General features: G+C 43.3%; 2 protein-coding genes across 2 annotated transcripts in view; both read left to right on the top strand.

Annotated features, from left to right (window-relative positions):
• The window catches only part of myo10l3 (myosin X, like 3), a 136,901-nt gene extending 133,938 nt beyond the window's left edge, over window positions 1-2,963 (top strand). Inside the window, exon 47 of the mRNA XM_063213880.1 lies at window positions 1-2,963. This exon is cut by the window's left edge and continues 2,359 nt beyond it. The gene's annotated coding sequence lies outside the window, so the exon portion shown is untranslated.
• Window positions 2,964-4,285: 1,322 nt separating this feature from the next.
• pttg1ipb (PTTG1 interacting protein b) lies at window positions 4,286-13,387 on the top strand. The gene is made up of 7 exons (XM_063214619.1): window positions 4,286-4,460; window positions 6,018-6,070; window positions 6,853-6,961; window positions 8,930-9,035; window positions 10,181-10,249; window positions 10,405-10,451; window positions 12,481-13,387. The coding sequence occupies exons 1-7, from the start codon at window positions 4,367-4,369 to the stop codon at window positions 12,522-12,524; spliced, it is 522 nt and encodes a 173-aa protein (XP_063070689.1). The 5' UTR covers window positions 4,286-4,366; the 3' UTR covers window positions 12,525-13,387.
• The last annotated feature ends 1,189 nt before the right edge of the window (window positions 13,388-14,576 follow it).

Here is a 14,576-nt window from a genome sequence, read left to right as displayed (position 1 = left end):
CAGCTATTCACATGTGCTCGGACACATGACAAACCAGGACTGCCCTGGATATGGAGCTCCACACCTAATCATGGTCTGGACTGTTACAAGACATCACAAGAGTGGCTCAGGAGATGGACCCTCAGGCAGCACCAGACCTGGTTGTTAGATGAACGATCAGCACCACCTGATCAAGAAACGGACTGTTAGTATCTACTGTTGACCATTAGATGGACTGTTATTTACAAAATTGGATCAATAGATAGACTGTTACTTACAAAATTGGATCAGTAGATAGACTGGTAGATATACAGAACATTTGTGTGAATAAATTAGGATACTTGATTATTAGGTCGTTAGGACACCTTATCAGAAGATATATCTGTACAAACTCCAACGTCATCTCTGATCAGGACATGTACTGTTACCTGAGCTGGACACGTCTCTCAAAAGTGCTGTTGCTAACCAGTTAGCAACTTAATTGGTTGTCAATGGGAATTTGCATTCCAAACTAGTTGCCAGTTGCAACCTAGTTGATAAAGTAGTTAGCAACTATATTTTTTGTGAATCGCACTCCTGGCTAGCAGACGTACTACCTGATCACCAGGGGCAAATAACCTACAACTACAACACCAGGCCTGTGTTTCCCAAAAAAACATTTAAGTAGTACTAAAGTGTACTAAAGTATTAGGTGGCGTCTAGGCAATAAATCACATCACTAATGACTGAGATGTGAGACTTATTTGTGATATACTGCCAAGGGTGCTCCTTATACTTAGGTACTACTTAGGCTTAAGTACTACTGCAGAGTTTTTGGGAAACGCAGCCCTGATAACCTGGAGGAAAGAGGTGGACATGTCACATCCATGACTCGGGCACCTTCTCAAGCAGATGACCTGTTACAACCACCATATCGGCTTACATAACATATAACATAACTCTTGGTCAGGAGACAGAGGTGTCAAAAGTTAAAGTAAAAGTAAATTCATGGTGTAAGTACAACACTAGTACATGATAGTACATCACTGTTACACCATTTACTACTCCATTGTACTTAATGAGCTAGCTAGACTGTGTTGTTACGGAAAAACACTTAAAACCTAACAAGAACCCAACACAAATTTGATCTAACCAGTGCACTCAGCTGATCATAAGACAAGTACACAGGCCTACTAGTTACTCACACAAGTTACCTGAAGGCATGTGTGTCCTTTTTTACATTTACTTGTACTTTTGACATATCCAGTCAGGAGACAGACTGCTAAAACAATTGGTGGACAGATGGACTGTTTTTATTTCCTTTTTTTAAAAAAGGAGACCTGGTCAGGCAGGTCTTCGGTTTAACCCTTTAAACTTTCAAGCCCGCTTGTCTTCCACCATTACCGCGCAGGGCTGTGGACCGACAGAACCGGTCCGCACACCCAGACCCAGACATTGAATCGGTCTGACGCAGCATGGACAGTATGCGTGTCACTGGACCACAGGGCACTGACTGCATTGGTGCTCATTTCCAGTTACTTTGGGGCCCAGTCTGTGGACAGTATTGGAAAGGAAATGGACAACAGGACTTGAGTATTACAACTGGACATAATGACACACTCCTGTCAGGAGGACTGCAGTATTGGACAGGAAATGATGCACTCCTGACAACAGGACTGGAGGACACTGTCCTGAGGAGGGGTATTGGTGTTCAAGCGTTGCCCCATGCCTATTGTGCATGCATGGCTACGTACAACTCAAATCACGGCCCACCAGGGTTGTAGAGCCCCGGAGTGGAGTATTATGACAGGAAATGACACGTGCCTGTCAGCAGGACTGGAGTATTCCAACAGGAAATGACACGTGCCTGTCAGCAGAACTGGAGTATTATGACAGGCTGTGACATGCCTCTTGACTGACTGTACATTTAGATGTAGCAACTGCAGTGGACTGACTATGTATAGATATACTTGTGTGTGAATACAGTAGGATTCTTGGCTATGTCGATATTATGTAAAGGACCATGTATACGTGAAGACTCTTTATTTTTCAGCAGAAGACGCGATATCTTCTTTTTGTTGTTATAAAACAAGCGCTTGTGATACGTTTGATGCATCTGTGTCAGGAGGAAGTGTGTAAAATGAATTGTGATTAGAGAGACGAGAATGTTTGCATTGTTTGTTTTTCTGTATGTGTGCGCGATACAGTGTGTGTGTGTGCGAGTGTCTGAGAGAGAGAGAGAGAGAGAGAGAGAGAGAGAGAGAGAGAGAGAGAGTTGGTCTGAGAGTGTTTGGGAGGGGTCTTGGTTATTTATTCATCAGTGTTGCTAAGAAAGCTGTGTGTGACAAAGAAGGTTAAATATCACATGAGGTAAAACTAATGCAGTCCATCGGCTCAAACACTGATGATTATGATGATGATGATGATGATGATGATGATGATGATGATAATGACAGAATGGTAATATTGACCAACAGCAAAATATATGATGGTTTTGGATGTACTGATGATGATGATGTTGATGTTGATGATGATGATTATAATGATGACGATGATGATGATGATGATGACGATGATGATGATGATGATGATGATGATGGAGAAAGTGTGACTGGCTCTCCTCCTCTTTTGATTTGCAGGATTGGCTGCCGGCAGCCTATCAGAATGCCTGGTGTAAAGGCTGGCAGCCTATCACAAAGCCCGTTGTAAAGGTTAGCGGCCTATGAGAAAGCCTGGTGTTAAGTTTGACAGCCCATTAGAAAGCCCGGTGTAGAGGTTAATAGCCTATCAGAAAGCCCTGTGTCAAGATAATCGGCCTGTCAGAAAGGGCTGTGTTAAAGTTGATGGATGAGGTTGGAGAACAAAGAGGAAGACAAAAAAAGAGTGAAAGAAAAAGAAAAACAAAAAAGACAGAAATAAAACTTTTCTTGCTTGTTGTGTTTGAAAAAAAATCACTATTTGATTTTTTTGTAACTGGATTTACAAAATGCTCTAATAAATTATTGTATTTGACAAAATGTGTGGTTCTGTTTGTTCATAGGCTGCTCTGCTAACAGGCTGAAGTCCATAATGAATGAAGACAAGCTGTATAGAGCTCTTCAGCGTTGACGTCAACTTGTATGCGGCGTTTGGACTACCGGTTCCATGGCGATTTTTTACATTGCAAAACGCCATAGAGATTCAGGTTTGGCAAAAATATAAGTTGCACGGCAACAACGAACATTAGCGTGTCCCCGCATCCCTTTCTCATTAGTGGAACGGATCGTATCATCATGTTGGTGTATTCACATGTTAAATCATGACGATTATAATTCAATATTGCTAACCCCTTTCTGATCATTAAAACTTCCGAACTACATACTTTCCTTTGGTTGCCATGGGTACAACCTTCCGCACGTATATGCCGTTAGATAGAGGCGCCGCTTCTGTAGTCGCCAAAAGCTTCCGGGTTTAGCATATGGACGCAACATCGTATTTATGTCGAAGTTTGACACAAAATGATCAACCATGTCATACCTACAGCCTATTTTTAACACCCTCGACAGTTTGCGGGGGTTCGCTAAGCGCGTGCTTGCACTCGGAGCTTATTTGAAATTTACCCCTATACATTCCCAATGGAGGCCGGAAGCCGATAGGAACCAGGACGTCCTTAAATGCTAACATGAAAGACTACAATCTACTACATGCTTCCGCTTCCGCTGAAGAACTCTATTACACGCTCAAAGCAGCAGAGCTTTCCAAAGTAAAAGTAGACGTAAATTCAAGAACAAGAAGTAGGCCCTAAAGTAGGGCTGCTACACACTAGCACAGTTCTCAGCCATTTTTGAACAAACGCTCATAAGCCTAACACCCCTGTAATACGCCCCAAGGTCTCCCTGACACCCCATTGGAAACACTATACTAGCACATATTACATATAACCCAGTCAGAGCAGAATAAGGTGCACTGGCCTTCTGTAACTGTAGTGAATTTCGGCTTAACTGTGTTGGAAGGAAATTGTGGAAGATGTTGGTGTTTTACCTCTACTTCTACTTTTTACATCTTTGGCTGTAAGCTTTTTCGTAAACTAGTTTTGCTCTTATTAGACAGTTTATAATGTTTGACCCATCATGAGTATATACTCGGTCATAGGCCTACAATCTATGTCTAGCTTTGACCCATAAAGAGCAAAAAAATTGCCCTCCTTCACCACAGTCCATGCCCAACCAATCTAAACTCTCTCTGCCAGAGCCAACCCTTCCCAGTGTTGCGTCGACGGTGTGAGTAATGATTGGTTAATGTGGGTGTGGGGGCGGGTCTGCGAGAGTGAGTGAGTGTACGACTAGTTTGGTTATTGTGTTGTGCGACCTACTTCAACTGATTGTGTGGACTTCAAAGGCAAAACTACTGCAATTACTCTAGGTTGAAAATGGGGACCGGTCGCTGTTATGTATTCTTATTTTGCCTCTTTGTGTGTCACGTAACCATGGTGGTGTTTGCGCAGAGCCCTACTCCCGTTACAAGTAAGTACGTCAAAATAAGTTGGCTAATATGAGACTTTTAAACGTTAGCTTGGTAGCTAACTTGCTAAATCACTAGTTCGTCCTAAAGTTAGAAAATTATACCACGCGTCAGGGGAAGAAGATGATGGCTGTCTTGTATACATGGCTTCAGTAACTGTGGGTTTGGAACAGAAAACGTAAAATGTCCATCATGTGTAAATCAGAGAACTTTGCGTAGTTCAGTCCACTCCATGGTAAACTGCTGTGTTGCTGTAAACCTGAGATGTCCATAGCTCGTCTCATTGTTTTGTTCAAAGCAGTTAGTTGTGCTTAGGAGTATTTTTAGGCTGTGATTATTTTATTATACCTAAACTAACTGGGTAATTACCGATGGTAACTAAAGATTGCTACCCTTTAGGATAGTTGAATCTGCCCAATAGCCAACCAATGTTGTGATTTGTCACGCTTCTTAAAACTCCCTTTGTCTTGTTTTGTTCAGTCTTAAACCATTCAATTAGTTACATTAGATTGTCAGTTATAACTGAGTTACAAGATTAAAAAGGCTAGTCGTAACCGCGGATTGATCAACGAAATCTAGGAAGTTAGAAACCTCCTAGATTTCGATGATCAATCCGTTGTGTATTGTTCCCGAGAAAAGGGCGTGAATGGGGTTTTCTTTTATTTCCCCTCCCATGCGTTTACTTTACAGCATCATAAGCCGTCATGAGTTACTGGTCATGCTATCATCACGCCTTGAACTGGGCCGCTTTTCTCATGACCCCCACAGTCAGCAGTTTAGCGCCAGAGGATATGTGTGATCCGCTAGGAGAAGGCGCCTGTAAAATAATACAAGACACAGGCACAGTTTAATGTAACCGAGATTGCCATTTTAAAACCATAAATAGATTGCTCTGCTGTGCCACACTGTCACGCATTTGAAGTAGAAACTTAAGTTTAATGTAACCGAGATTATAGTTTTAAAACCATAGAGATGTTGCTTGAATATATAATTTAAACACCTGGAGGGGTATTTAACGTCAAAACACCCCTAACAATCTCAGCTAGCCATCTGTACACACTAAACAGCCTGTGTGTGTTTTCTTTTACCACAGTGGGTTTACAAGGGCTATGGTTTAGACACAAACAAACAGGGGGTGGTGTGAGGAGAGGATAGTCACTCTGTAGTCTGTCTCTCTCTTTCTTTCTCTCTCTCTCTCTCTCTCTCTCTCTCTCTCTCTCTCTCTCTCTCTCTCTCTCTCTCTCTCTCTCTCTCTCCTGAACAACTGCACAGTTTGTTTTTCTTCTTGTGTTTGTCTTAACACACCCAATGTCATGATGGTTAGTTCAGTTTAGTACAGCAGACTTGATGGAACCAAACATGACTCGAGTTGTTCTGAGAATCTTCTGTCCTATTTCTAGCAATATTGTATTGCTTCATGACACTAGTGATGAGTGTTGAGAGTATTCCCTGCTGCTGTCTAGCCATGTTCTATTGATTGACTCAGCTGGAGATTGCTCATGGCTTTGTGAATCTTCAGCCTCTGTGTCTAGCAATGTTCTTGTTCTCTGTTTTCATAGCATGCGCCTCAAAGACCAACACAAGCTGTGGAGAGTGTTTGAACAATGTAACGGTGAGAACACACACACACACACACACACACACACACACACACACACACACACACACACACACACACACACACACACAGAGAGAGTAGAAGCTCACACATTTAAGCTTCATCATTTAGCTTACACATACTCGCATAGCGTACACACACACACACACACACACACACACACACACACAGAAGCTTATGAGATTGCCTCAGTTCCCAACAATACAGTACTTCCGTCTAAAAAGTTAAAATGGGAACCAGTGAACACACTCTCTCTCACTCACACACACAGTATACAGAGTGACCTATTTCCCAATCTTTCCTTGTGCATGGCTGCTATAATTTAGCACACACACACCCTCAAACCTGTTCTCAGCACCTAGCCGACCTCACATGTCTCGACCTGCCTTGACAGGAGAGTGTGGGTGAGTGACTGACTGTGTGTGTGGTGCAGTAGAGAGATGTTATCATGCCAGTTCTCTTGAAAGAGTTTTCTTGTTATTGTTCTCACTCACTCACTCACTCACTCACTCACTCACTCACTCACTCACTCACTCACTCACTCACTCACTCACTCACTCACTCACTCACTCACTCACTCTCTCTCGTGTATGTATACGTAGTGTCAGTTGTGGAGAGTAGCAGGTTGTGTGTAGTGTACCCTGTGAGGATGATACTGAAATTATCTCTCTATCTCGTGTGTGTGTGTGTGTGTGTGTGTGTGTGTGTGTGTGTGTGTGTGTGTGTGTGTGTGTGTGTGTGTGTGTGTGTGTGTGTGTGTGTGTGTGTGTGTGTAGTGCCTGTGGTGTGAGAGCACCGGGGCGTGTGTAGATTACCCTGTGAGGACGATCCTGCCCCCTGCCAGCCTCTGCCCCCTTCCTCAGGCCAGATGGGGCGTCTGCTGGGGTGAGTAACTGTGCGTGTGTGTGTGTGTGTGTGCCCTTCATCAAGCCAGACGATGGGTAGTGGGGCAAATTAACCCGTATTATTATATGGTGTGACGTCATCGGTCGAATGCTCCATTCATTTCAACGGGGCTCCCCAACGTTCGCACGTCTGTTATTTTTCGATAACGGACGGGTTGGTCTATAACAGACCGCTGTCAATGGCAACAAGACTTTTCACTGCTAAAGCGACTTTTCAACAAGACTCTAATCAGCTGCTGTGATGGACAACACCTGTTGTCCTGGCTACCTAGCTGTTGCCTAGCGGTGTTCCACAACGGCACTGTTTTGTTTTGCGCAGCAACAATCTTAACATTAAATAGGCCTAAAGAAATGTCCCCGCCATGTGTGAATCATTTAAGTATATCCATATAATAAGCGGGTTAACTTTCGGCGAGTCGGTCGCTTTGTGGAATAGCAGCACTTCAGAGAGAACAAGACCCCTCCGCTCCGCGTCGGGGTCTAAAGATTCTCTCTGTCGTGCTGATATTCCACGGTAGCGACCTTCTCGCCGAACGTTAACCCTTACTTATTATATGGTTGTGACGTCATCTGTCGAATGCTCCATTCATTTCAACGGGGCTCCCCAACGTTCGGACGTCTGTTATTTTTCGATAACGGACGGGTTGGTCTGTAACAGACCGCTGTCAATGGCAACAAGACTTTTCACTGCTAAAGCGACTTTTCAACAAGACTCTAATCAGCTGCTGTGATAGACAGCACCCGTTGTCCTGGCTACCGCTGTCAATGGCAACAAGACGTTCACTGCTAAAGCCACTACTGGCTTGTATACAAGTCAGTGGCTAAAGCGAATGTTTCATATCACTCCGCAGGGGGTCCGGTCTTTTGTCACTCTAATCAGCTGCTGTGATAGACAACACCTGTTGTCCTGGCTAGCCTACCTAGCTGTTGCCTAGCGGTGTTCCACAACGGCACTGTTTTGTTTTGCGCAGCAACAATCTTAACATTAAATAGGTCTAAAGAAATGGCCCCGCATGTGTGAATCATTTAAGTATATCCATATAATAAGCGGGTTAACTTTCGGCGAGTCGGTCGCTTTGTGGAATAGCAGCACTTCAGAGAGAACAAGACCCCTCCGCTCCGCGTCGGGGTCTAAAGATTCTCTCTGTCGTGCTGCTATTCCACGGTAGCGACCTTCTCGCCGAACGTTAACCCTTACGTGAACATCAGCAGCAGTGACAACTGCATTTGCCATTACCCAACATTGTGAAGCAACACCAAAGCTATGTTGATTTAGAATGTTAGGACAATGGGAATAATCGTTACCACTGCTATGAAGAATGTTACAACAGTGGAATGACCTGTTGCTGTGATGAAGAATTGTTGGTATAGCAATAGAATGTTTTTGTAGAATGGAATGCCCACCATGATGGTTAAGGCTAATACAATGGAGAATGTTGGTGTGAAGTAGCATTGATGAGACCTGTGTGTACTCTAGTTTCGTGTGCTGTGTACGGACATTGCAATATCCTGCTGGTGATGTCAGACACATTTACAAGTTTACACGTTTATTTATTTAAGAAAGGGACAGCATATATTGCCAGCACTTAAACAAAAATGCTAAATATACAAGATTGTAGCCAAGAGGCTAATTTCCGTCTTTTGTCCCTTGACAGGTTTGATGTTCCTTAAAAAAAACAAAGTTAAAACAAAACTAAAAATACACATTTGATTCAATGCCTTAGAAGCAGGACAAGTACCAACCAGTGTGACAGACATACATCTTTTTTTGTATGTCAAACGATATTAGTTTATACCCGCTTTATGAAAAAAAGCTAATTTCTTTACAAGGTGGCGGCACAACAGTCGCAAAACTTCTTTCCCAATTCTGTTTTTCTCTTTTAAAATCCCCTGATAAAAACCACATCAGTTTGATATAAGTGTGTGTGTGTGTGTGTGTGTTCCATAGTGAACTTCCAGGCCCTGATCATCACCATGTCTGTGGTGGGAGGGATCATCCTCCTCGCTTTCTGCGTCTGTGTGTACCGCTGCTGCTGTTCCTGCGGACCCTCGAAGTACGACACACACACACACATATACACACACACATGCATACCGATACAAACACACACATACACGCGCGCGCATGCATAGATACTGTATACACACACACACATACACATCCTCAGTGCTCGTTGCATCTGTGTCTACCGCTGCTGCTGCCACTGTGCGGACCCTCCAAGTACGACACACACACACACTCACACACACACACACACACACACATTCATCAGTCTCCATCTCTGCGTCTACTGTTGTGGATGTTCCTCATATCTGCACCAAATAATCTAAGCAACACACACACATACTGTATACTCTCTCTTGCTCCACTGTTGCGCCTGTTCCTCCTGCCTTCAGCAAACAATGACAGGTTGTGGTGTGCTGGGATTGCAAATCTGTGTGCTAATTTGCATTTCCGGCAGAGCAATTTGACTGTCAGTGTGGGTCAGGTTTATGCAGGTCTAACACATGCTTCACCTGGGTATAACATTACATTACAGCACTACACCACGCTACATCACATAAGGTACATTTCACTGAGCTGATGCTTTTATCCAAAGTGATTATTTTTGGCGCAATACCATATGTTTGGTTAGGTGTTTGCTAAAGGCACTTCAGTTAGTGAAGAAACTGTTTGGAGATCATATGAGTTATTCTGCCCACTGGTAAGGGTGGGTGGGGTTTCAACCTGCAACACCCTGGTCTTGATAACCCATCCCCAAACATTATACAAATCAATCAATCAATCAAAAATGTATGTATTTTATTTAGCACATTATCACAACTATACGGCTGATTCAAACACATTCCCACATTCACACATCAACTCTGGAGGCTGCCAAGAAGGCGCCAATTCTCCAGGGTTCATGTCAGAAAGTGCTCACACACACACATACACTATAATACAATAATAGTCCTACATCAGATACCAAACCAAGACCTTGTGGCATCACAGGTGAAGAGGGTTTAGCTTCACGTCTACCAGTGAACGTATTCCCAACACAATTATATGAAAGACCCAGTTGACCGTGTGAAGTGCTACTGATTGAAGCATTGTGTGTTTTCTTTCCTCTATAAAGTTGTTTCTGAGACATCCTCTGTTTTAAAGGCGCCAGTTGACCAGACCATCCTTTTCTTGTCTTTTCTTTTCTCTGTAAAGGAGGGACAGACGAGAGGAGGAGAGACTGGAACGGCAAGCAGACGTGAGAAAGATGAAACACGAGGAGAGGTAAGGAGAGAGAGAGAGAGAGATGGGAGTGTGTTTGAGGAGGTGTGTGTGTGAGAGAGGGGTAGATTTGTTTAACTAATCTTTGTCCTACTGGCTGTGCTGATATGGTGTGACATTAATCTTATGCTGGTTGGCTGTGTGTGTGTGTGTCACAGGAAAGCAGAAATGCGAAGTCGGCACCAGGAGATCCGGCAGAAATATGGTGAGTCTTCCAGGCAGCGTCCTTGGCTCCTGTAATCAGTATCCTGCTCAGTCATTGGCTGCTATTATAATCAGTATCCTGCTCAATCACCACCATTAGCTTAAGTCTACATCCTTTGCTACCACTGGTTCCTAATGGCAGTTCATTCTACTCAGCTATTGGTTCCTTATGTCTATATCCAATCAAAGATTTTCAAGATGGTGGCCAAGATAAAGCATACTGTACATCACCATTGCAACAAAGTAGGATCAATAAAATCTTCTAAATGGGCGGGACTTTTCTTATATTTCCCACTGAACTCCATTCATTCTGATCCCCCATTACGTAGTCTACTAAAGAAGCATGGCTGCCGCCGTGATGGTACATTAGAACCTTAGGTTATATTACACTCAGTTGACAACCTGAACCTTGTGTCATTTCGATTACGGATGAAACTCTTTATGAACTGTTTCTTCTTTATCAACTTTGATCCTACTCCGTGATTGGTTGCTTGTCTCAATATGACGGACAATTTTACGGCTGGCCATTTTTAAGCTCATCCAAATTGTTAAGGGGGACATTTCTTCACTCTGTCAATCAAATTGCAAAGGGGCACATTTTTCCCACTTTGTTTTCTATGTGAAATCAAACTGTGCCGACTCAGAGAACAAGCCATCCCTAAAGCTAGATTTATGCTTCGTACGCATAGCCTCTGCGTCCGTCCGTCTTCTGTCTGTGCGAGTCCACGCCCCCCTCGCAGAGGCTCTGCGCCTGTCCTCGAGCGCCTCGAAAAAATTCTAACTATCCGTCGGACGGACGCGGAGGACGCAGACAAAAAGGCGCTATGATTGGTCGTCTCGCAACTTCCTTGTTCTGTTCTTGTGGCAGCGCAATGCCAGTAGTTTGCGAGAGCAGAGCTGTATTCTGTTAAAAACTATATTAATGCCTTGTGTGTAAATGTGTGTAAACACACAAAGTTACAAGCTAAGTAACAAACAATGCATCAGTTGAACAATCGTGGCACAATGCCTGCGGTTTTACTACCGTAGCTTCCTCCACCGAATGTAAACACACATCGGCAGAATCAACTGTCTTTACATGCTTGCATTTTCTGCTCGTGAAAACAGACTGCAATGTCAAATAATGATACCAGTGCATTGCCTTTGCAATTTGTGTGAAAATACCTAGCTAACCGGGTTAGAAAGCAACATTGCTTAATAATGACCGCAGTGCTTAGTTACAATGTAATGAAAGTAATCGCGCAATTTCAAATGTGGCTCGCGACGAGACCTCGGACCTCGCAGAACTCGCAGATGCATGAATACAATGTTGGTTCGTGGCCACTCCCACACAACTTTTGACGGCGCAGTTGCAGAAGTCTAATCGGACCTTAAGTCAGTGAAATATGTATGATTGGGACCACTAGTGGAGGCTTTTTGCCTGGACCAAAACCCATCCCGAACCCTAGCTTGTCTGTGAATAAATGCTTGGGCACTTTTAGTTTTAACAGTAACAACAGAGTTGCTAAGAAACAAATACCCATGCTAGTGGAGAGTCAACTTCTCCTGAAAAACGTAAGCAGAAAAATAACCACCTTAAGATTTTCATGAATGCCTACATTAAATTCCCATGTTAACAAATTCATTAGCGGAGAAATGTCCACCTGTACAGTTTCATTAATGGAGAAATGTCCATCTTTACAATTTCATTAATGGAGAAATGTCCACCATTGCCATTTTGATCAATGGACAAATGTCTAGCTGGGCACTTGTCTGTATCTTCTAGTCTAGTGTGTCTCAACGGGGGCCATAGTCTCCCAGGGGGTGTTATGGAGGCGTATATTTTGAGATGGATACAGCTGAGAGTTGGAATGCTCAGTTGTCATTGTGGGGCATTAGCCTTTGGGAGGCTCATGATGAGAGGTCCAGGGGGCGTTGATAGGGTTATGATGAGGTTCAGGGGGTTTTGGTTCAAAATAGGCTGATTCTGCTCTAGTCTATTCATGTTGATTAATCGTCATCCATTTATTGCCGTTGGCGTTGTTTTGCAGGTCTGACCAGCGACAGCGGCTACACCAAATTTGAGAACAACTGAGACACCACCACCCTGGTTTGATGGCCTCATCATTTATAAAAGTTTCTACAATCCTTTCACTCATTCAAACAAACTTACTCCCGAAACTCTGCCATCTTGGTAAGGTTGTGTTACCGCCATGTTGGTAAGGCCACCTGGGGAGTATGCCAAGAAACTGGCTAAGTAGTAAATCCAGGTTAAGTTAATCTTGAGGTAGAGGTAAATCATCTAATACAAGAGCTTGGAGTCATTATTGTCTGAACTAAATGTCACCTGCGGGCTCTCTAATTTTTGCAGATTTACCACTTCATGCAGTTTATTTTAGCCAGATTCATCACTTAGCCATGTTCTTGGTAAGCTCTCCTGGCCTAGTGTCTTCTCCACACCCTCGGCAGGGTTGTTGCCTCCCCTCCCCCTTCTCTCTTATTAAACTGACCTCCCTCTCTCCCCCTGACCTCCTCATATTGCTGAGAAGGGACAAGGGTGCCGTGAAGATGGATCAGTCTGATGCCTGATGACGCTCTGTATCTGTATGTGTTTGGAAGTGATGGTGCATGTGTGTGCGCGTGTGTGTGTGTGTGGTGAGCGAGAGTGACAGAAAGAGACACGTGTGTGTGTGAATGGGAGAGTGATTGTGTTCATTCTGTGGTTGATTACACTGTACGTGATTGTAAAAAGCCTTCTTGCTGTGCCAAAGCCAGGGGTAGCAATGTGTAGCACCTGCCTCTGTTGGCAATAGGTAGCATCTGCCTTGGTTAGCTGATCAAGAGGACTTTCATTTTCTCTCCTTTTATTGTGATTTTGTCTCTTGTCTTTTTCTCCTGTAATGTAATACATATGTTGTAAATCAATTTGACCAAAATATAGTTTCAGTTTCAATGATGAAAGTTCAGTGTTTCCCACAGAAATTTTGGAAACTATGGGGGCAGCCGGGTTTTATTTTGTCCGGGGGGGGGGGGGGGGGTCTTCTGACACGGGCCTTTTTGGGGGGGGGGGGGGGGGGGGGCGGGGTGGGGGGTTGTATTCTTGCAGCGTAAATGCAAAACGGCAAAACAATGACTACAGCATTACATTGGCGCATGGAGAAACTGTAGGCCTGGGCCTATATTTCAGCCATTTATATTTTGAGAAATAAGGCTACATAAGATTTTACCCATGACTTGTATAATAGTAGTACATTGTCATTGTCAAAAAAATGCAGTACAGTGAATAATTTTTTTTACAACACAGTTTCATTCGTCCCTCATGATGCAGGGGTCTGGGAAACAATAATAAAACAAAATAGGAGCAGAGATAAGAATTTAAGAGCACTGTGAAATTGTTAACGCATAGACGAAAAGGGTCTTAGAGGGTAGGCTATGCCTTTTTCCCCCACACATATCTGTAGGCGTACACATTCTACATGAGGGGTGCTGGTCACAGGGCCAGTTTTTTCCAAATTCCTCCCATTAAAAGGGCTGAACAACATATAACACAGTTATGTCTATATTCACATTCATTACACATTAATTTCTATATGCAGCCCGATGTCTCCTCTGCTGTGTCAATGAAGGTCTGTCACCAAACTCATTACAACTGTAAAACAAAGCCTAGGGAGTGTTAGTAAACTCATCCCAACTGTCCCTTCTCTGAAGAGGTTTTTTATATTGCTCCCAAACCCAAGTAAACTACAACAACTTGACTAGGGCTTTTTGATCCCTGTCTTTCAAGCACTTGTGGTTTCTCTCTATAGCAGGGGTGCCCAACCTTTTTTAAGTTGATGGTCTGCCGTGATCTACCAAGTCAAAATTCAAGGATGTCAGTATGACCACCATTTATTAATCACCATTATTATGAACCAAATGTTTTCAGTAGGCTACTATGGCCGTATCTTTTCAGTGTGTTTTTAAAGTGTGTTGAATAGCCTATCTTTACAAAGCAATGCAGCACTGATAGTATGCAGAGATAATTTCAGTCATACACAAGTCATAAACAACTGAAACAATTTCAAAATGATAAACATTTGGTATATAAAAGGCACATAGGCCCTATTTCTAAAATATGATGAAGCATTATCATGCCTTCAGTGGTATA

The sequence above is a fragment of the Engraulis encrasicolus genome, chromosome 13 (genome assembly GCF_034702125.1).
Source record: "Engraulis encrasicolus isolate BLACKSEA-1 chromosome 13, IST_EnEncr_1.0, whole genome shotgun sequence".
NCBI classification, from domain to species: domain Eukaryota; kingdom Metazoa; phylum Chordata; class Actinopteri; order Clupeiformes; family Engraulidae; genus Engraulis; species Engraulis encrasicolus.
Note: the sequence above shows the minus strand (reverse complement) of the source record. Positions and strands in the feature narration are given on the sequence as shown.